This window comes from Anas acuta, chromosome 3 (genome assembly GCF_963932015.1).
Source record: "Anas acuta chromosome 3, bAnaAcu1.1, whole genome shotgun sequence".
Lineage (NCBI taxonomy): Eukaryota > Metazoa > Chordata > Aves > Anseriformes > Anatidae > Anas > Anas acuta.
The window spans coordinates 7,594,503-7,615,829 of NC_088981.1; the positions used below are offsets into that span (position 1 = coordinate 7,594,503).

General features: G+C 39.0%; 1 protein-coding gene across 1 annotated transcript in view; it reads right to left on the minus strand.

The window, feature by feature from the left end:
- Nucleotides 1-21,327, minus strand: part of SOS1 (SOS Ras/Rac guanine nucleotide exchange factor 1) — a 47,935-nt gene that overhangs the window by 14,274 nt on the left and 12,334 nt on the right. The window contains exons 5-10 of the mRNA XM_068675529.1: nucleotides 17,875-18,084; nucleotides 17,264-17,407; nucleotides 14,827-14,937; nucleotides 14,624-14,722; nucleotides 2,871-2,998; nucleotides 1,216-1,871 (exon numbers count right to left, since the gene is read on the minus strand). Of these exons, the coding sequence (XP_068531630.1) occupies nucleotides 1,216-1,871; nucleotides 2,871-2,998; nucleotides 14,624-14,722; nucleotides 14,827-14,937; nucleotides 17,264-17,407; nucleotides 17,875-18,084 (1,348 nt within the window). The remainder of the gene's footprint in view (nucleotides 1-1,215; nucleotides 1,872-2,870; nucleotides 2,999-14,623; nucleotides 14,723-14,826; nucleotides 14,938-17,263; nucleotides 17,408-17,874; nucleotides 18,085-21,327) is intronic.

The following is a 21,327-nucleotide window of genomic DNA, read 5'->3' on the forward strand; positions in this document are numbered from 1 at the left end:
TAACTTCCAAACCCATAAAATTGTCATAAATCGTGTCTGTAAAATTTGAAGCCAACAGCTAAAAGTTTATAAAACCACAAGAAAATGAAGACAGGCAACAAAACTTCTCTGGTAAAAACTACCAGCAAGATATTGCATTTGTGTTTCCAGTAAGTGACAGGAAAGCTAAACTGAATGACGTATGGAGAAGAGCAACAAAAGTAATGGAGTAAACAGATTTATTTGGAAGCACTTTAAAAATAAAAATACTAAACTGTATTAATTATATTCTGCTTACTCCTGGCTCCTTCCAAACAAACATTCCTGCTCTATGCTGGAGTCCAGTTCCATCAAGATAGAGCTGCAGAAGAACAATTTCTTGGAGTAAGGAGTGAAAAGACAGACAAAAAGCTGCAGCCAAATATGAGAAGTACTTATTCTAAACTTTATGCATCTTGATATAACTGCCCATACAGGTAGAACCAAAGAAAACAAACAAACAAAACCAAGCCTATGCTTTTTCATCACAGCTTATAAAAATCCTGGAAAATTATCAAGAAAAACTCCACACAGAGATAGGACTGGATGAGGCATTCAATCTCACAGAAATGTCCCACACAAACATTAACATACCTTCACAGAAACAAACGTATCTTGACAAAGCAAACAGAAACCTGAAGTTCTTGAATCAAATTCACACTGAACTTCTGATTAAGGTGAAAATTATGCAAGTGCCTGCTTCTAGCAAGCTGTTATTTGGTCTATTCATTTGACATCAGCATGGACAGAAGTAATAGTTTATGAAGTGCAACTCTTAACTGCAGCAACCAGGCCCACAGTTCTGGTGTGCAGTGCTAGCCCCTTCATGTGCCACCCAGCCATGGAAGTCTTGAGGGAAGGCAATTCTTGTAGCCTGGGGCATACAGGAAGAAGTATTGTCTGGAGCTCAATTCCTGCTGGACCCTGACCCCCCGCCCAACCCCTCACATGAGAATAACCTTATGCACATGCCTATCCCGCTGCGTTCAGCCAAAAAGGATTTGTATTTTTAATTGCTACAGCAGTGCAAATTTCAAATTCCAAACCTTAACTCAAAATGCATTTCACAGTATGTACACTGCAAAGCACACTGGCTTTTTACATACTGTATATATTTTGCTATACATATTTAATACAGAAAATCAGAAGCCTAAACCACTCATCAGCTTCTCTGGTTATGGAAATAAAGGGCCTCACCTGCATACATGTGGTAAGTCAGCCTCTCGATAAGCTTGACTACAGTTCCTGCCTTGATGATCGGGATTCCGGATTTGGGCTGCATATTTTCTTCAAACACAATGTTCTCTTCAGAGTCAGGTTCTGCAAACCTGTAAAGCTCAGGATTTGGAAATCTCATCTGCTCCTCTTTTTCTTCCTGCAACATCGTTACATCCAACATCCTTTCCAGCGTGCTTCTGTATTGCAAAGATATCAATGCTGCCATCCAGTTGTTTTTCTCTTCAGCTGATTTAGCAGCAAAAATAACACTGTTCTCATCTTTTAAGATGATTTCAAAAGCATGTCTGTACTCATTAGTGTCGTCTTTGTCATTGATTTGTACCTTTCGCATGAAGAACTTCTCTTTTAGACGATATTCTGCATTGCTAGCACCAGGAAGTCTTGGCTGGCCGTGATTTGACTTACAGCAAATCATCAAGCCATCAAATAGAAAGATGTGTCTCTCATGCTTTGCTCCCACACGCGTGAGCGTTCCTTCCATGATGAACTCGTTACAGCATTGGCCGATGTCCTTACCCTCCCAACCATCAATATTTTTCTGGATTTCATTCATTTTCTTAATTGCTAGCTGTTTCCCCTTCATCTGCTGAGTATAGAATCGGCATGCAGATTCACTTCAACGTAGGATGGGAAAAAGGCAGCCTATTAGTATACCATGATTTAAAAATCACAACCACCACTAGCAACAACAACACAAGATAATCTCTCTGAGTGGTGAGAACTCCGCTGAGAACACAGTTTAAACACCGAGTATCAGGTTCTTCTCCTGAAAGCACTATTACAAAGCTTGACTAATGTTTTTCCTAAGTGCACCGACTGACAAAGTTCCCACTTAGCTTCTATGCAACAAATGTTTTTACCTAAACACAGGCAACCAGAAGTGGGCAGGCTGTTAGTGCTTCTTAGCCTAGTACATCACTCACTCTCATAGATGACAAACAGTTTTAGAAAGCATTAATTTAAATAAGCGCATTCAGAAAAAATAAGCTGTTAAAATACATTCACTTCTGAACCTAAATACAACGTTTAACAATAGAAATCTTGCTGGGCAAAGAAAATACTCAAACAACCTTAATATCAAAAGTACAGTCTTAACATGCTTAAATAACTGTTTAAGAAAATAAACATGAGCATTAAATCAAATGACAAACGATATAATCCAAGATTTCACTATAACATAGATACGTATATAAAATTAGGTAGCAATTTCTGTTATCCAGTTGTAACTTTTAACTAGAAGAGCTTTATGTGCAACGGCAAATTGCTTTAAGCAGTTTTAAATTCAAGAACATTTCCTTCTATTCACACAAATGCGCTTCTAAAATATTTTTAGAGTATTTTTAATCTGAGCATAAGAAAGTGGCAAATGCTGTAGCTTTCTACTTACCCGTGAATTTTCAGAATGTTTCAACTAGCAGTATGCAAGGACACACAGAAATTCGAACGGTTTTAAAACAATAACAAATTATCTTGGCTTTGATGTCACTTCCTCTGAAAAAGCAGGCTTGTCACAAACTATTTTGTTCATTGTTTACTAAAAGAGGAAACTGGGAGCCCTGGATTTATAGCAAAGCGCTAAGAGCAGAAAGCAGGAAAAATGGAAACGTGTTTACCTAAGCCTTCGTTTTGCAAGACTTTTGGAGCATATCCGTTCCATACTGCTTTGAAGATTCAGTAGGGCTGTTATTGCTTGCTTTAAGCATTCTTTATCCTCTTCATCCTCACTCTTTTCTTCTAGTTGCTGTGAACATTGAAAGTCACACACAGTAAGTACTACAAGCGGTTTGCTACATGCAAATCCAGAAGAATGACCTAGGAAGAACAAATCCAACAACTCGCTGATTTGGCATGCTCATGGTTGTTATTAAAATTAAGAAAATAATCAGGTGCATTACTGACACAGGCAAGAGACAAAATTCTCTGCTAAACTCAATCTCTTTTAAGATGAGAGCAGCAGCCACCAGTCCCCCACGTACAGACGACACACAAGCTCCTTTGATTCACCTTGCATCTCCAAAAAAGAACCCATTAAATGCTTTACCTCCTAGAAGGACTTAGAGAAGAAGGAGATCCACATCTCCCCAGCCCCATCACATGGTGGAAAACAGCAGGAAGGTTCACTCTCTCCTGATCCTCCTTTCCTCCAGATTTAATAAGCCCACTCCCCCCGTTTCTCCTCCTCCTCCACCACACACTCCATCCTCCCAAGCATCTCAACAGCCTTCCAGCGGCATCGCTTCAATACACTGATGTCAAAGACAAAGCCCAAACTGGTCACTGTGGGAACTGAGGCTACCAAATCCCTCAACCATGCAGGCTACTGGCTTGGTAGTACAGCACAGGATGGACTTAGGGCCTTAGCTGCTGGGGGAAGATTTTGCTGGCTTACGTTCAGCTTGTCCACCAGGACCGTGAATTTTCCACATGGAAAAAAAAAAAAGAAGGGGGAAGGTAAAGAAAAGTAACCAGAAGGATGGCAGGGAGAAGTAAATGTTCTTCCATGACTATTCAGAAAATAAAGTGACATCTAACCACAGCCAGCTTGTAAAACCAGCGTACATGAAGTCCTTATCTGACTACGCAGCTCTAGTAACACATTTACTTCCACCTTTCTTAAAAGACAAAGCAACACAATTATAAACTAAAGCTGCAGTGAAAGGGTTAATACTAATATTTTGTGCCTACCTACTGGCTGTGACAGATGACTTGTACAAAACAACCTATGCTATTATCCAACGATAATGACATTTTCATCTTAAACCTTGTAGCCTAAAGCACAGAAGTGTTTCACTTGATACTCAGTGAAAAACAACAGTGCCTACAGCTGTGGCTTAGACATAAAACTGAGGTATCCCATATTAATCCTGTAAATAATTGATAAGCATTTCAGACTATTACACCAAGAACTGGCTCCACGCAACTGAAAGATTTATTTTGACAGAGGAGGTAAAAGCGAAGCGACGCGCTGGCATGAAGCAGAATAACAGACACCCTTGCAAAGAGTCCGATCGCGTGGTTTGCTTCCAGTATGAAATGGAAGCATTGTTTTCCTAAACCCAACTCAATAAAACACATTCACAATTGATATATGAATGAGTCAGTTAACAGCATTATTTTTTTTCCCCTGACCAGAGCTCAACGTTCAGTGCAAACGCTGTCAATGCCAGACAGTGCTTTATTTGTGTTGCTAGCCATCATAACCACACCTTTTATTCTAGGCAGCTTCAGCTCACTTAGCACAATCTGTCTGTCATACTGGAGCTCAACATCAACCACAACATCAACCATTGTTTTAAACTAGCCTCTTTAAAACAAGCTTTATTAGATCCATAAGATCCTACTGTATTTTGCCATTCACTTGAAAGAGAATCACAGGAGATAAGGCAAGCAGAAAAAGGAACGCAAAATACAAGTTTGACAAAAATCAAGCTTAAATGCAACAAAACTTACAAAATCATTTCCTTATTTTAAAACTGTGTATATAACCTCAATGTTCCAGTCTAACGGAGAAGTCTACCATACAGCAGAACAAACATGTCTCGTATCCCAAAAAGTGAAGAACGTTTTTGAAGTTGGGAAAATATAAAAAAAAAAAAACTTGCAAAGGTAGGTTAATGCGTGTAAGAGGAAAGCTAAAGCAAACAGGATAATAAAAATCCACTAAGCATAGAAGGATTTTCTCAATAGCACAAAGGGGCAATGGGTAGGGTTCAAGGTTGGATATGAGGAACAGGATCTTCACCAAGAGGGTGGTCGGGCACTGGGACAGGCTCCCCAGTGTAGTCACAACACCGAGACTGCCAGAGCTGAAGAAGCGTTTGGACAACGCTCTCAGATATAGTGTGTCTGTTTTTTGGGGAGTATTGTGTGGATCCAGGAGTTGGACCCATTGATCCACTCAGGTCCCTTCCAACTAGGGATATTCTATTACTCTAGTGCCTTACGCCAGAGTACCTGGAGAAACAAGTGCCTATCCCTTCTCTTCAGGAACGTGCAGACTAACACTCATTGCTGTAAAGCAAACTACTCCTGTATGATATTTATAAAAATGTTTTTAAATTAATTTCTCTCCAGTTGCAAGAAGATTTTCATATACATCAGAGAAATCCACGTCCAAAAACAAACTACATGTTTGGATACAGAGGTGGAGAGAAAGAGAGAGAGCAGTTGTTTAATGACATTTCTGCATCTGGATGCAATGGAAGCAACACACATTTCCAACCATATACACAAACAAAATCTAAGATCAATGACTGTAATTATACTCCGGGTTTAATATTCGGGAAGTAGTATGTAGAAGTATGTATCACATGTAGACCAACACAAATTGCAAATCATATGGTGTGCTGAAGACATTTCTTGAAAACATAATTTGAATTTATTTTCTAGCCTTATATAATAACCATAAACTGCTATCAGAAGCAAACAGTCAAAACTGAGCTTAATACATTGCAATGTATTTCATCTTACACTGCCCCCAGACAGTTCGGTAGAGGAGGTTATAGGAAGTGAAATGGCAACACTGGAAATGCATTCGAGGTTCTCTGCCAATCCCACTGTTTTTTCTGTAGATGTGCAGTGCCCTCTAATGAATGAACCAGGTAGATGCTAAGAAGTGTGCTTTCTTGATTTAAATGTCTTCTACTTAAATGAAGAATACTTTATTATCACAGGAAGGAGATGCAGATTTCTGATTATCAGTACTATTACAGTCATTAAGGTATTTTTAATAATCTTACAAGTTATCAACTTATAATAATTTTAATCAATAATGGAATAGGCGCAGTGTCCCTGCCAGTCCAGGTTATTTGAAGAAAACAAACTTGGCAGTTTATTTTCCAAAGGGAAATTTCTAATAAAAACAAGCACTCTACATCCTAGGCTGCAAACACTGAAAAGATATCAAGAAGGGCAAGATGAGGTATTTTCTTCTACCTGCTGCATAATGCAAGGATTAGGTAATATTTATAAAGCCAATTAACACAAAGCTCCAAAGAGATAAAAGAAATCCTCCTTATACACTGCAAGTTTACTCCACAGTAGTCCTTTCTCCTAGCCTGTGTGGGACACATCTATCTTGAAAGACAATGAAGAAAAAGATATTTACATATATGATGAGAATATACAAATATAGCAATATTAAAGAAGTGTCACAAGGGATATAAAACCTTGTATCTCTGAGTTTACCTCAAGATCTAGACTGCTGTCTCCCTAGAAGATTTATATTAATATATCCACTGGAATTTGTACGCTGCAGGTTCCCTGATTTATCTGAGAGGAGAGGCCTGTCATAGCCAACAACATACAGGAAGCAGGGAAATCATAACTGAATGTGTTTAAGACCACTTGATTCGAGGTGCTAACAAGTTGTTGTCCCCCAAAACATCAAGCCAGGAAGCTGAATGCCTAAGAGGTCCCACATTACAAGAAAAAGCTGCATACAACAGTTTTCAGAACAACTAGCCCAAACTAGCGTTGTTTCAGAGAGTTTCAGAGAGGCATCTTCAAAAACTGCCAGGCATTTTCTTCAGATATCCTGAAGCCCACAGGGAGGCAACATAACACTTTGATAGCTGACAAAGGAAGCCTGAGCTGTAGTATGACCTAGCTATCTTCTCTGCAGGGAAATGCTACATAAATAAACAACTCCCAACATGCGTGAGAACTTGAAGCGCACTGACATCACTTACTCCAGCTTTTGTTCTTAAGCCTCAACACTCTCTTCAACGTGTTTCAGAGAAGAAGAAAATCTTTTATAACCAAGAATAAAAAACAAACAGCATTTCTCTTCTTACAAATGCAAGCTGATAGATTTGCTGACATTCTGCTACAAAAAACAAAAAACAATGCTGGAAGCATTTTCTTAATAGAATAGAGTTCCTGAGAGTGCTGACTTCTTGCAATTCCTCCAAATAATAAGCACTCAGCCCAAAGCAGTATCCTGGGATAAATGTGCTCTCATATCTAGAAACCTCTGTAATTTTTAGAAGGCATGGAGAAATGTACAAAATCAAGGGTGGAAAACTGTAGGGAACACTGTACTTCTGGAAAATGACAACAGGCTACAAGGCACTTCCCATTTGAAGCTTCAAGGAAACTCAGCGTACCATATTCTTGGACATACATCCCCAGTTTTAATGCACTGGAATTTCAAAAGTCAGTTTATTTTCGTAAGAACTTGGACAATCTTGAGCACAGCGCAATAAAGATATAGATACATGTAACTTTATTTATATTTACATTACAGGAAGAGTGGAACAAAAGTTAACATTACCAAAATAATGGCAAAACCTTCTCCTCTCAAAATTAACTATGAATTCTCGGTTTAATTTTGAAAGGTAAATTACATTATGTAACTTTAGATAAATACGTCAAACATTAAACCTGAGATACTACATAATTAGTTACAAAGAACTCCAACATCCTCTTGGAGGTCCATTTTGAAACAAAGAAGAAAAAGACTTCATCTTTTATTTCACATTAAGTTTAAACTCTCATAATGAAAAAATGAGGTCAGCCCACTGTGAAGCATACTGTATGAGTAAGGCATGAAAACATGAAAATAAGCATTGCTTCAACTTTCAGTACAAGCTCTGCAATTCGTGCACAGCTTTATGTGACTTTAAATACATCTGAAGGGTACACGGCAGGTTTAACTGTCAAACTTCACTTGAGTTTGAAAAAGTAAGACCATTTAAAGCTAGTTAGTTAAAGAAAGGTGTGACAGTAAGGGATTGCTACTTCGGCTACTTAACATGGATGCTTTTATTGACAGGACTCAGGGGAGTGTGTGCAGTAACTGAAATAAAACTGCTTCAGGAATAAATTACATTACTCTGAAGTGTTCCTTTTCAAATTAGGACATCTACTGAGCAAAAGTCAGAAATATATACAATGTAGAAGCCTGTCAGGTGACGTTTCACCAGTTCAGCGCTTCAAAATTCCCATAACAGATCCCATGTGCCGGTCTGCCACCATTTATTCCCATGAATGGGAATGGCCTGTCAAGAGACCATATTTCAGGTTAGATCTACTCAAATGTTACTACAGTCTGCTAGATACTTCAGTGGAGGTCTGTGCAGCTGGAAATAATGTACTCTGATCTCAGGTTGCTGTATTTTTTGTTTTATTTATAAGTGGCCAAAGAAGGCATTTGTGTATGTGAACAGTTTTCATTACTGAGCTTACAAGATCAACATCTACTTCAACAAGGAACAGTAAAGAAAAAAAGTCTTGTTTTCAAGTAAGTTTTTTTTGATTTTCTTGTAAAACCAATTCCTAAATATCTAGACTTTTTATACACTAGTAGCTGCTATATATGCATTTTATATGCCCAGATTTCATTGCTTGGGAAATGGCTACCTTATTTACAGAAGACTTTGACTTCTGAGCGTATGGAAAACCCATGTGCTCTGCCTTCTTCAAAAATATTTTGTTTTGCCTTTTTTTTTTGTTTGCATATGCTGACATCTCTTCCATAGCAGATTCATTACCTTTCTGCAACAAACGTACAAGTTCACACAGATCCTTCCAGAGCCTTCATGCTCTGAAATTCTCTTCTTTCCTACTGTCACTTTGGATTGTCTCATCATTATCAGAAGACCTGCACAATACATTAGAAATTCAAAATGCATAATTAAGTTGATAACACATAATTAGATCTGTATTTGAAATATCACAGAATATTTACCTATGAGATTCCAAACTCGTAATTGAGGTCTTCCACTTTCTTCCCCAAGATTTTCCATCAAAGTAAAGACAGCTCAATTTGAAAATATCTTCCCTTCCTCTGTCACAGTTCCAAAGTAGGTTGATATCTACTTTCACTGCTTCAACACAATTCAAGTCTGATCTTTGCCAGCTAAGTTTGCAAGGGTGTGAACTCAAGATGATGGCACCTCTACATTTGGATAAAAGCACATTAATTTTTTGAACGCTTCATCAGATGAAATTAGAGTTCCAGAGATCATTCTGGGAAGCAATTCTGTTGATTTTAAGAGAGGATTACAAAAAAACAGCAACAGAAGTGAGGGACAAGTAAAATTCCATCTGCAGACTTAGTCTACAGAAAGACTTCGGAAAACTTTCTATAAACTTAATCTATAGAAACGACAAACGTAGCTTGTTGCATTATTTCTACTCTTTTTTTTTTTTTTTTACGTCTTTCCATGGAACAGGAAAAAAGGACAGGGAAATAGACTACTACTACTCTTAAAAGACTGCACAGCAACTCAAGTTTCTCAGGGACTGTACCATGACTGCCACAGTCACAAAACTAACATCAGCCTGAAGGCATTGAAAGACTCATCTAGAATAAGCTTCTTCACGTGCAATACTGTCTAGATTATTTGTGTCAAAGCTCGAATATAGAAGGAAGAAAAAAAATTGAAGTTCGTCCAAGTTCCTGCAACACCCATCTAGTCCCACAAAAGTTGTCCTTGGGTGTTCAGCATATACTGCTGCCAAGTATGCTAAAGAGCCATCTACCATCAGAAGCAGCAGCCTATTGATGACTAGAACGAGGAACTGACCACCAGCTCCTGACCACCAGCAGTCGGTGGTCCTGACCACCAGTAGCACAGCTCTCCTAATTCCCAGGGAGGTTTTGCCCTGTGGATATGCCTAGGAAATAGATCAGAAAGCAGGCCACTGGAACTCTATGGTTCAATTCATAAGTGAAGAGAAAAGATTCAATTTGGTTAGTGCTTCATTTGATTCCTCAAAGAAGGCATCTCAATAAGAACAGGTTTTAGCACAGTGCCACCCTACCCTCTGCTTCAAGGGATCAAAGTACAACATTTGTTGGTCTGGCAGCAGAATGACAACAACACAGCACAAGTGACACTGAGTTGCAGAGTACGCAGAGCAAAAGGAGGGATTTTTTACTTTTAACTTTTGAAAGATTTTATCCAGCTTCTGCCATAAAGCAATTTTAGTCAGACAGTGGGTTAAAACAAAAAAAAAAAAAAAAAAAAGAGGAAAGAATACTCTCCAAAGTAATTCATTCTCATTGGAAAGCTTCCCCAAAGGAGAAGTCTGCTTTTCAAAAGTGCAGATGTATCCTATGCAAAAAGGAAAAAAAAACCTACACAACAGAACAAGCAGCCCCACCACAGCTCCATTATACACGGCAGAAGTCACTGACAAATTAAGTGATATGTGCGTGCATCTCAGGTATGGAGATATAGACAGCCTGTCAACACGTACCACAGCAAAAAAAAATAAAATAAAAAATTTCTTTACACTCTGGGTGACTTTTTCAGTATTTACCTCAGAGACCCCCAAATAATTAGATTAACAGTAATGAAGTTTGTGGGAAACGTGATAAAGTTTAACTTTTCCCTTACCATCTTCCCTTTGGCTTTCACACAAAGACACACACCTATGTTAGGGTTTAAACCTGCCAGCATTTTTACGGAGAAAAGCAACAGAAATGCCGTCAGAGCAGGCACACAGGCAAGCAAAACCTACAGAACCTCACGTATATGCCTGCATCACTTCACACTTCTATCACAGGAGCAAGTTCTGGACCTTTACAGCACTGCAGCTATAATTTAAATCTTCATAGATTCACCATATGAAGGAGTTGCTTAATTTTTTCCACCTATCATCATATTTTAGGAAGCTGCTTCTTAGACTTGAGCCCACTTTTGACTCCACCCCATCTTTTTTCCACAAAAAAAAACACTTAAATATGCTATACAGTCCCTATCATGCACCAGCTACAGTTCTGTCAAGCTCCATGCCCTCCAACTAGGCCTCTAACTAGGCCTCCAACTAGGCCTTCATCACTTGCAGAGACATAATTTTCTCTAATGGAGGTAAAATAAATTCATATTCTTCTGCAGTTACATATACAAGCACATGTAGAACAGTAATACTCTTGTTTTTACTATTATTTCAAGACAATATTGTGCATACAAGCTGCTGTGCTTGGAAAGACGTGCCAGGCTACAAAGTGATTTGAGAGAACAAAATCGTATGCTGACAATAAGTAAGTGCTTTATTAAAATAATGCATAGTCTGAATCTGTGTTTTTGTTCGTAATATTCATTTAAGGAGGCTTTAAGAATAGATTAAAGCAAGAGAAGCTGTTAATTACAGTGCCTGCACTAAGTACAAGCAACCCGAACAGCATTTCAAGACAATGATCTATAACTGCAGACACTGTAAAAACTCTGCAGGCTGCCAAAGTTCAACTATTAAGACTCAGCGATTCTCCACCCTGGGCTGGGTTACAGCAGTTACAGATGGGATCACAAACCAGCTTCATTACGTGTGTTATGCTCTGGATCACGAGCCTGGATGAAACACAGCTAAGAATCAAAGTGAACTCAGAGCCCCAAAATACATTGGACTGTGCTGCCCAACATTTTTGCTGACAAAAGCTTTACAGGATCAATCTGAAGAAACTCTAGTCCTAAACTACTTGTATTTCGCCATCCTGTGTGTTCTCCAGCAACATGTAACACATTTAATATCATCAGATTGCAGAAAGGGTGGTTTCTTATATTGGAAGACCTTGCCAAATCAGATTTTTATTTTTTAAGTTACATTAACATAGTATTTCCACTCAAGCAGACATGCTGGTCAGTAGAGATTGAAAAGTAATGTATCTAAGAAAAAAATGAAAAAATATCAAATAAAACCCACTACATGCTATCGTGAAACGTAAGCATCCTGAGAATTTAAGCTCATTATAGTTAGAATTCCAAGTTAAAAAGTATTTGCCAAGAGACAAGAAATTTCCATTCTTAAGTCATGGTAGCCAAGTCTGCACTTGATTATATGTCTATTTAGTTCTCCTATTTTCCAGAAAGTATTATTTTATCTGAACAAAGTTTACATATTCTTTGAGACACTCCTATTTAAAAAAAAAAAAAAAAAACAGTAATTTTAAAGTAATCTTCTATTTACCCAAAGAAAGGAGAGTATCACATATGTACACAAATTTACACTGTCTAAAAGAGAACCTGATTCAATTCAAGATTCCTGTAAGCATCTTCAACTCATGTTAATACTGCACTATTTGTGCCACCCTACATTCCAGTTACAAGTTCACATTTAGAAAAAAACATTCCTATTAGTTGCAAACTTGCTATTGAAGCTGCTATTTTATACATCTAGTTTCTCACATAAAAAAATTGGGGGACTTTTAAGCTGCTTGGAGAAAAAAAAAAAAAACAGCCCTTAGTCATATGCTAATTCTCCAAAGTTACAGCAAGAAACTTAAGCTAAAAATAGAGCATGTATTTGTGCTCCTGGTGCCCTGCCAGACTTCAGGAGGGCTTTAGTTTCTAAATATGATAGCCATCAGTGGATAGAAATTGATTTTTTTGTAGTCTGCATAGTTAGAGGGTAACTTTGAGATGCATTTTAAACAGGTAACTTCAAAGCACATAAGATTAGACAGCATGCTCAGAGAAAAATGTTAAGCCCATTATCCTTCAGAATACCTCATATTCAAGAGAAATAATTTTCCCCCACTACATACAATGCTCTGCCAACACTTTCTTCTCATGTTGAGAAATAGTTTTTTGTAGCATTTAGTTTGATTATTCACAGATATGCTTACCAACACCAAATCAGATCTCTTACCATATATAAGAATTCAATATGACCCCGCATCAGGGAAACGTGGGGATTATACAACAGAAGAATTCCATTAATACCCTTCTGTAGCAATTTCTTCAGGCCACCTTTAAGTACAACCAAGCTGGAATCTACCTGAAGATTCCAGATGTAAGAAAGAAAACTGCAGCAGAAATCATTTGAGGAAGGTATTCATATGCTGTGTACGCACGTTCCAATTGACAGATGAAACTAACGCCATGAAAGCTACCGTCTCTTTTCATGCATTTATTATCATTGCCTATCACGTGTATCACATCTGGCAGACCACAACAAAAATACCTGGAAAGTTACTATAAATGGAACTAAATCCAACTCACCAATACCACATTTACACAGGGCAGAGGCATTTTACACACAGCACAAGTTAGGAGTTGCAAAAATACTGATAACCTTCTGGAGCTAGGCTTCGCTTAGACTCCAGTTTGCCCTACACATGAAGAAACGTAAGCAGCTCCATCCTTCCATAAGCACATGCCTTCTCTCCTCCACTGTAATTACCAATGGCAAGAGGCACACAGGACACTTGCATTTCAGACATTAATCTATGCCGTGCCTATTAAGTAAGACAATAACCATGTTCACATGGAAGTACGCAAAGCCATAAGGTACTGCATTTTGACACTGTATGATAGAAGCATGAACAGAGGAAACTTATCTGCATAGATACATCATACAATCCTTCCAACATATAGTCAGGAAAGGAAATGTTTAATATGTTAAAGATGTCTGAAAAGTTGGACAAACAGATCAAGCATAAGTTCCAAAATTTTAAAAAAGCATGTTATATGAGATGAGCTACATGCCAAAACTGTACTTTGAGATCTAAATCAGTAAAAATTGTGTTAGAACTGCAGAAACAGCCTCAAGGCTGTTTTTAAGAAGAAACCTGTTTTTGTTCTTCTTGAATGTTCATTTGGTTTTCTTGGGATAACCCAAGAAAACCAAATGAACATTCAAGAAGAACAAAAACAGGTTTCTTCTTAAAAACAAACAAACAAACAACAAAAAACAACACTTGGCATTCTTTTTGTATTCCTTCAGACATTAAGTCAAAAACGAGATTCTACTTGAAAGTTTTACTCATAGTGTTCTTCTTAAAGATTAATATTCAATGCTAATTGATAAATCCTCCCTAAAAAACATTCTGTAGCTATTACCTATACACACATATGTAATGCAGCCTGTACTGTTAACCCAGTGACGCAAGGTCTCAGTACAACAAGCTCAAGAAGTCTATACACAAGCCTTCCCCTTGAAGGAAGGTAATCACCACAGGAAGGTAATGACAGGTAATCATTCTGTGATACCCATCATAGGATGCGCACTGGAAAGAGAACATGGAAAGTTTCACGGAAATACAGTGAAGTCTGATTGGAATCTTACTGTGGTTTTAAATCTACTAAGCAACATCTTGAGAAAGCCTTGAACACTTTCTGTAACAGTTGTTTGCCATCATTTCTTACCACCGTTCAAACCATCATTCTAAGAATATCAATACCTAGATCTCTTTCTGTCTGAATTAATAGTAACTTGATTATTCAACAGAAAAAGCATTAGAAAAGCATTAGCAGCTGTAAAACAGTTACAGTGTGCACTGGAGCATATGACCTGCTTTTCATTACATCAGTTTTATTATTCAAATTCTAGCAGGTCTTACAGCTAAGTACACAAAGCTTTGGTATCCAACATGCAGAATGATTAAAAAAAACTCAGATCAACACAATGTTCTTACTTTTAGCAGTTCAAAATAATGAAGACAGTGGTAAACAGGGGCAAGGAGCAGCCGGGGTAGAACATACTGAACAGCTTCTTTAAAGCCTTCACCTATTGACTAGAAACAAAAGAAGTTTCAGTCTTAAAACAAGTGTATTGAAGCAACCATATAACGTAATGAAAATAAACAATAATAATAATGCTTACTAAAAAGAAAGTTACCTGTAAATAAAATGCTGCTCCTGGCTTTGATAATTGGCTTAGAAAATGATCATGAAAACCAGGTCGCAAAATATCTTGTGCATATGATTCATATGGATCAAATGCTAGTTCCTATGAAGAAATACAGAATGATTTTACAAAACTGATCTCAAGTGCTACACAGAAAGGAAACCTTAACCTGCTGGCTATGGTTTTCCTAGCATAACTAAGCATGAGTTTAGACTTCACTGCAGCCAGGGCATAGTGATAATGCCTGAGGATCTCCTAGCCCTGTTGGGCAGCCATGCTCTGTAACAAAGCAGCTGGACCATCACATGGGGTTGTTACTTCCCAGGTGCAGAACTTGATGTTTTATTGAACTCCATGAAGTTCCTGTAGGTTCATTCTCCAGCATGTGCAGGTCCCTCATGAAGAAGCACTGCCTTTCAGTGTCTCCCCCAGTTTTGGCATCATCTACCAACTCCACAAGGCAGACCTTCTCCCATTTCAGTAACTGATATTAAGCAGTATCAGCCCCACTATCAGACCTTGAGGAATGCCACTAACCATTGGTCACCAAGTGAACTTTGTACTGCTGATCGCAGCCCTTCAAGCTTGGCAGTCCAGCCAATTTCCCACCCACTTGATAGTTCAGCTAGCTACTCTACATCTCACCAAGCCCATTATAAGGATATTACAGGAGCCTGTGCTGAAGGCCTTGCTTAATTCCAGAGAAGTGATAGTCACTGCTCCTCCCTTGATCAATGGAACCAGCCATCTCCTCTCAGAAGGCAGTCAGGCTGGTCAGGTAGAGTTTGCCCTTTGTAAATCTGTGCTGACTGCTCAGAATCACATTCTGGTCCTTCGCGTGGCTGGACTTGAACTTCAAAAACATTTGTTTTATAATTTCCCAGTGACTGAGAGGTTAATCAGCTTCTGGTTTCCAGGATCATCCTTCTTAGACCTGGAGAATAGGCATTACGCTATTGCTGGTGTCTGGGGACCTCCACAACTCACAACTAATCTTCAAGAGCTCTGGGCAGCAGCCTTGCAATGATACTAGCCACCTGCCTTAGCATCCTGTCCTGCTGCAGAGACTTACACATACCCACCTCAGATAAACAGTCTTTACCGTGATCCTTCAGTTTCACCCCTCTCCTTCAATCTTACCTGGGAGGCCAAAAAGCATATCTGGCCAGTAAAGACCAGGCAAAGGAGATTCAGAGTACCTTAAACACATTTTCTGTTTTCAAAAACTGAGTGTCTCACCCCATGAGCAGCATACTCACATTTTCTATGGTCTTTCTTTCTATAGTATTTTACACTAAAAGCCCTTCTTGCTTTCCTTCACAGTCCTCATCAAGTTTAACTACAGGTGAACTGCAGCCCTCTTAATGCCATTTCCATCTGCCTAGGCAATGCTTTTCCATTCCTTGTGGGAAGCCTGCATTTCTTTCCGCATTTGACTCAACAGGAATCCCCAAACTGTACTCACCCTGGCCTCGTATTACACCTGTCCTTTTTCTTAGGTTTTCTTAGGGACTGGGAATGTGTATTCCTGAACACACTGCCTTTGTGAATAAGCCCACTATCCTGAGCCCCTTCTACCCTAGAAGCAACCAATACGATTCTGTCTACCCCTTCCCTGAATGAGCTAAGTCTGTTTTCCCAAAGCCTGCGGTGTTCAGTCTGCTTCTCCTCTCCTGCTATTTCCTCAAGACCTTCAACTCCACCCCTGCAGCCAAGCCTGCCTTTGGCTTTAACACTCCTGCCACTGCTCCCTTGCTCCTGAGAATGAGGTGAATTGGAGCACTTTACCTAGATAGCCCATAAGCACATGCCACAAAATACTGTCTCATTGCCCTCCAGCAATCTCCTGGGCTACTTGAACCAGGATAAGTTGTCCTCCCAGCAGATGTCAGCATGGTTATTCTACCAAGAGAACCAAGGCCCATGATGATGAGCTTCTCCTACTTGTCTGAAGAAGGCTTTGGCCAGTTTTTGGTTGGCAAGTCTTTGGGGGAGAAGCTCAACCACAACATTCTTTGGTAACCTCCCCCTGATTTTTTCTAACTGCACACTTCAGTCTCCACACCCTAACGAGCCTAGTTTAATAGCTTTCCTCATCACCTTAGCACACCTGCTGACAAAAAAAAAAAAAGCCCCTGCTCCACTCCATCTTTCCACAGAAATCCCAATTTTCAGAATTCTTCATTTCTATTGAAGTCTAGTCACAGATGGTTTTGTTTGTTTCCTTCTTGTGCTAACCAAGGCTAAACAGCCCACAAAGACTGAGGACTAAAATTAGTAGTTACAGCAGCCTCCTCATGACTGAGGGAAAGGTTAGAAGAAAAAAAATCTTAGCCTAAACAAGAGCACCTAGAATAGAGATGCATTAAGCATTTAAGTGCAAGACCTTAGAATACATTTGAATAATGGAAAATAAGTACTGTCTTACCTCAGCCATGTCTTCAAAACAGCTGCCTACTAATGGATGAGGACTACCTTCATCTGTCATTTCAACAGTGTCTTCTATATGACCCAGTAACTTCACACTGAGTTCGTGAATGTCCGATATACGACTAAATATATTTTCCACATCCTGCAAAAAGCAACAGAACCAGATAAAAATCAACAAGGAATTTTAAGTAATTTAAAAGAAAGGATATTATGTGCAAAGCTACTCTGTTATGATTAGGAAGTTGGACTTCCTTAATTAAAACGAGATTTTTTTTAATATATATTTTCTAATACTACTACATAAAAATCACAATTTATTTTTAAAACAGTAACTTTAAGTATGTATAAATATATGAAAATTTACAATGAATCAAGATGGCACAGAACACTGGCCAGCCTTAAATTACAGGCCTGCAAGTGAATATAGAAAATCATGTCATTTCTTCTACAGAAATGGTGCCTCCCCACAAGCTCCTTTACAATTCATATTTCAGAACTGTTAAGTGGTTTCTCTACTATAGATATATTAAACCATGCAATAGTTAGGTTCTAGAAATGTTAACCTAGATTCATAGGCACTGTAATTGATTTATTTTACAGAACACTTACATGAGATGAAAACAGTTTGGAGTTGGAGGCATATGGCTCTCTGAAAACTCTGATAATGAGATTTAGTTCCCTTATATACTGGCGAACCTCCGCCATAAATGACTTCACTAGGTCATAATAGGTTTGCTCCCCTGAGGTGGAGGGTTCCTCATCAGATAAAGTTAGTGCACTTAAATCTTCCACATCTTGATGGAACATATCCATTAACACCTAGGTAGCAAAGAGGGAGAAAGCCACAAAGTGACAAGAACTTCTTTTCAAGATCTACCAGTATATTACCAGAAAAGGAAGTTATTATTGCCATGAAATCAAAGTGATCAGGAGAGGTATTTATGTACGTAATTCTGCAATTGGTTGAGCACTACAAAAGCAACATCCAGTGTTATTACTTTGCAAGTCATTATTTGCAGTGGAAATTTCTGTAGAATCCCCTGTCACTTAGACCAATCCAGATGCCTCTCAGAATATGGTCCTAAAATCAATTATTATTTGAAGTGTCCTATGAAGTACAAAGAGACATTTAGCCCTTAACAGTAATCTCTAACTGTGAATTATCCCACATAATCTAAGTTTCGGAAGATAACGCAGTATTTGAAGTCACAAAGTACGAACATTTTGGATTTTCTCCTTTGGCTTTAACAGGCAATCACACGTGATTTTGCTCAGAACCCTGTTATCTACTTGGATGAATACTGGATTGCCCACACATTGCAAATGCGCTGGTTTCTGTCCTTAATAGCTCCTGAGTTCTCTTGTTAAATTGGACCCACAAGGAAGGGCAGCAGCTTCAGAAAAAGCTGTCAACCAAGGTGCAGAACTGCACAGACAAAAGGACTTGAAGAACTCCCAACTACCAGAGGTCCCAATTCATTTGTTTACCTAAGCAAGGTTTACCAAACACAAGCAATTAGTAAATTGAATTTCTCAAGAAAAAGATTAAGTGGATCACTGAACCTCTTCCAAACATGGAATCTGAGCCAGGAGTCATTACAATGACTTAGCAAGCGACAAACTGAATTTACTCCTTGGTTGATGTCTATAATACCTGAAGAACAACTTAACGTCAATGTGTTGACTGCAAATTAGCAAAGGCATTTTAATCCAATTTATCTTTGGAAAAATAAAACACTACAGGCCCCACACAATCTAAAGTGATGCAGCTTAAGAACAAGCCAGCAGAAGATGTAGTCCAACACACAAGATGACTTAGTCCTGGGGTAGACAGACGGGACAGCATTTATAAACAAACCTACTGCCCAGAGCTACTCCCCTTCCAGGAGGCCACAGAAGGCATCAAACAATCCACATGAACTTCAAAATAAATTAGGATTTAAGTGCTGCCTGCCAGCCTCCCTTGTGAACAGATGGAGGTGAAGCCATGGCAACCTACGCCTGTTGCTGCAGAGACTGAGGTGACGGCTGTCAATCACCAAGAAGACAGAGGAAAAGACTGCAGGATCGAAGCTGTAAATACTCATTTGAGAGCGACATGAGGGAAGGCTAACACGTAAAACACGACCCAGAGTTTTTTAAATGGCAGAAAACAGAACAAGTGTTGCTCAAAATAATTATAGAACTGGAGGTGAAGAATTAAGCCTCTGAAGGAGCCACAACAACCAACGTGACATTTACCCTGCTGTTCGCTGTGGAAGTCTTCCTTCTATAATGCACCTTACACAGGCACTTCTCTAGAGGACGTGCCAGCTAGCCAAGCTGCCGAGTACTGATATTGGACAAATGAGCTATCCTGCAAGAGAATACTTGGGGATTTGTAAGCACGAGGGATGGTCTTGTAGATTCATCCACCTTCAATACTGGCAGAAATACACCTACCTAGAGCAGGCATCCCATCACCCGAGTCCTGTTCTAACAATCCTCAAAAATACAGAGGTCTAGTGGGGAGGGAAATGGGCACACAGCAGGTTCTTTCTCTTAGTGAGTCAAAGGTCCCTGCTACACGCCCTGGTCTTAAGCTTCTCTGAAAGCAAAACAATGGACATTTTGCATTAAGCCTGACTTCTTCTGAAGACATGTTCTAAGAAAAGAAGGTGATTCATCTTGTAAAGCCAGAAAATTTACATGGAACTCAGATTACAATCAGGATCCTATTTCTGGGAAACAGGACATTACATAGCATCACTACTGTGGACAATTACATGGGGTAATGGAGGTATTCAAGGAGGCCCCAGCATTTATAACTCCATGGATGCAGTTCCAGTGCATACTTAGTCTAGATGATTCCAGGCTGCAATCACAAGGCACACCTCACTACGGTGAAAACAACAGAAACAAAGCAACCGTACCCTGGGACACTGAATTTAGAGCGTTCAGAAGCATGAGCAGATAGTCAAATGAAAACAGCTTGCATTCAAATGCAGGTGGTTTTTTTTTGTTCAGTGGTGGTGGATTTTCGTTGTTGCTGTCTTCCCCCTCTCAGAGGAGGCAGATTTTTTTTAATATGGATGGGTGGCACAAAAACAAGCGTGAAAGTGCTTGGGAAAAAAAGACACGTGGGGCCAACAGACTGTTTTGATTGGTTTGTTTCAAATAATAAAAATAAAACCACGCAGAATGCACATTGCCAGTAAAATCCCAATATACTAAGAAGGTCCTTGATGTGACTGGAAAAGAAAACACCTTGGAAATACCTGTCCATAGCTTGTTCCACTGCAGCAGCAAAACCAACATGTCTACTTCAGAGCCTTTCAAAAGTTTCTTCTGGTGTACGTATTAAAAAGGCTTGGCCCAATATAAGAGTGGCTCATGTAATGGAATTTCCCAAATCAGTCTTTTCTGCTTGCTACCTTTCCCAGGATACGAAGGTACACACAGTGACAGCACTGTTCCTGTTCTTTATTCACACACCTCTAAACACTGCCTTAACAACCCAGGTAAGTACACCCAAAAGCAAGCGGGACTAAGACAACTGTCCTGACTGAAAAATACTTGGCCTTCATGACTTCACAAGACATCTTTCTTTTCCTTTCTTGAGATGAAGAAAAAAGCAGGGCAGAAAAAAACACAAGCGTGAACAAGACAAAAGAATTAAAAGAAACAAGAGAATTCCAAGCAGAGACACAGATTAATATAGACCAAGAAGTACCAAGAAAAAGTTATAAATCTGAAAATGCCTGGACTTCAGCAAGATCTCACTCTCAGGTATCATTTCTGAAAGAATCTATTTCAAATAGTTTTTTTTTTTTAAACAGTGGAAATTTTGAAATGCTGATGAGGTGGCCGCAGAAGCTAGAGCACAAAAGCACCTCAAAGACAGACAGCGGACCCTTCTCCAGCACTGCTGGATCACCAAGGAAAGAGGTAATTGCTTTCTGAATTTAAACACTCCTCTGAAACTACAGGAATGACTACCTGCAGATAAAAATACAGACCCCCACAGAGTATTAGTGATGCTTATAAAAGGATTTTTCAATTTATTTTTGACCACTGAAACAC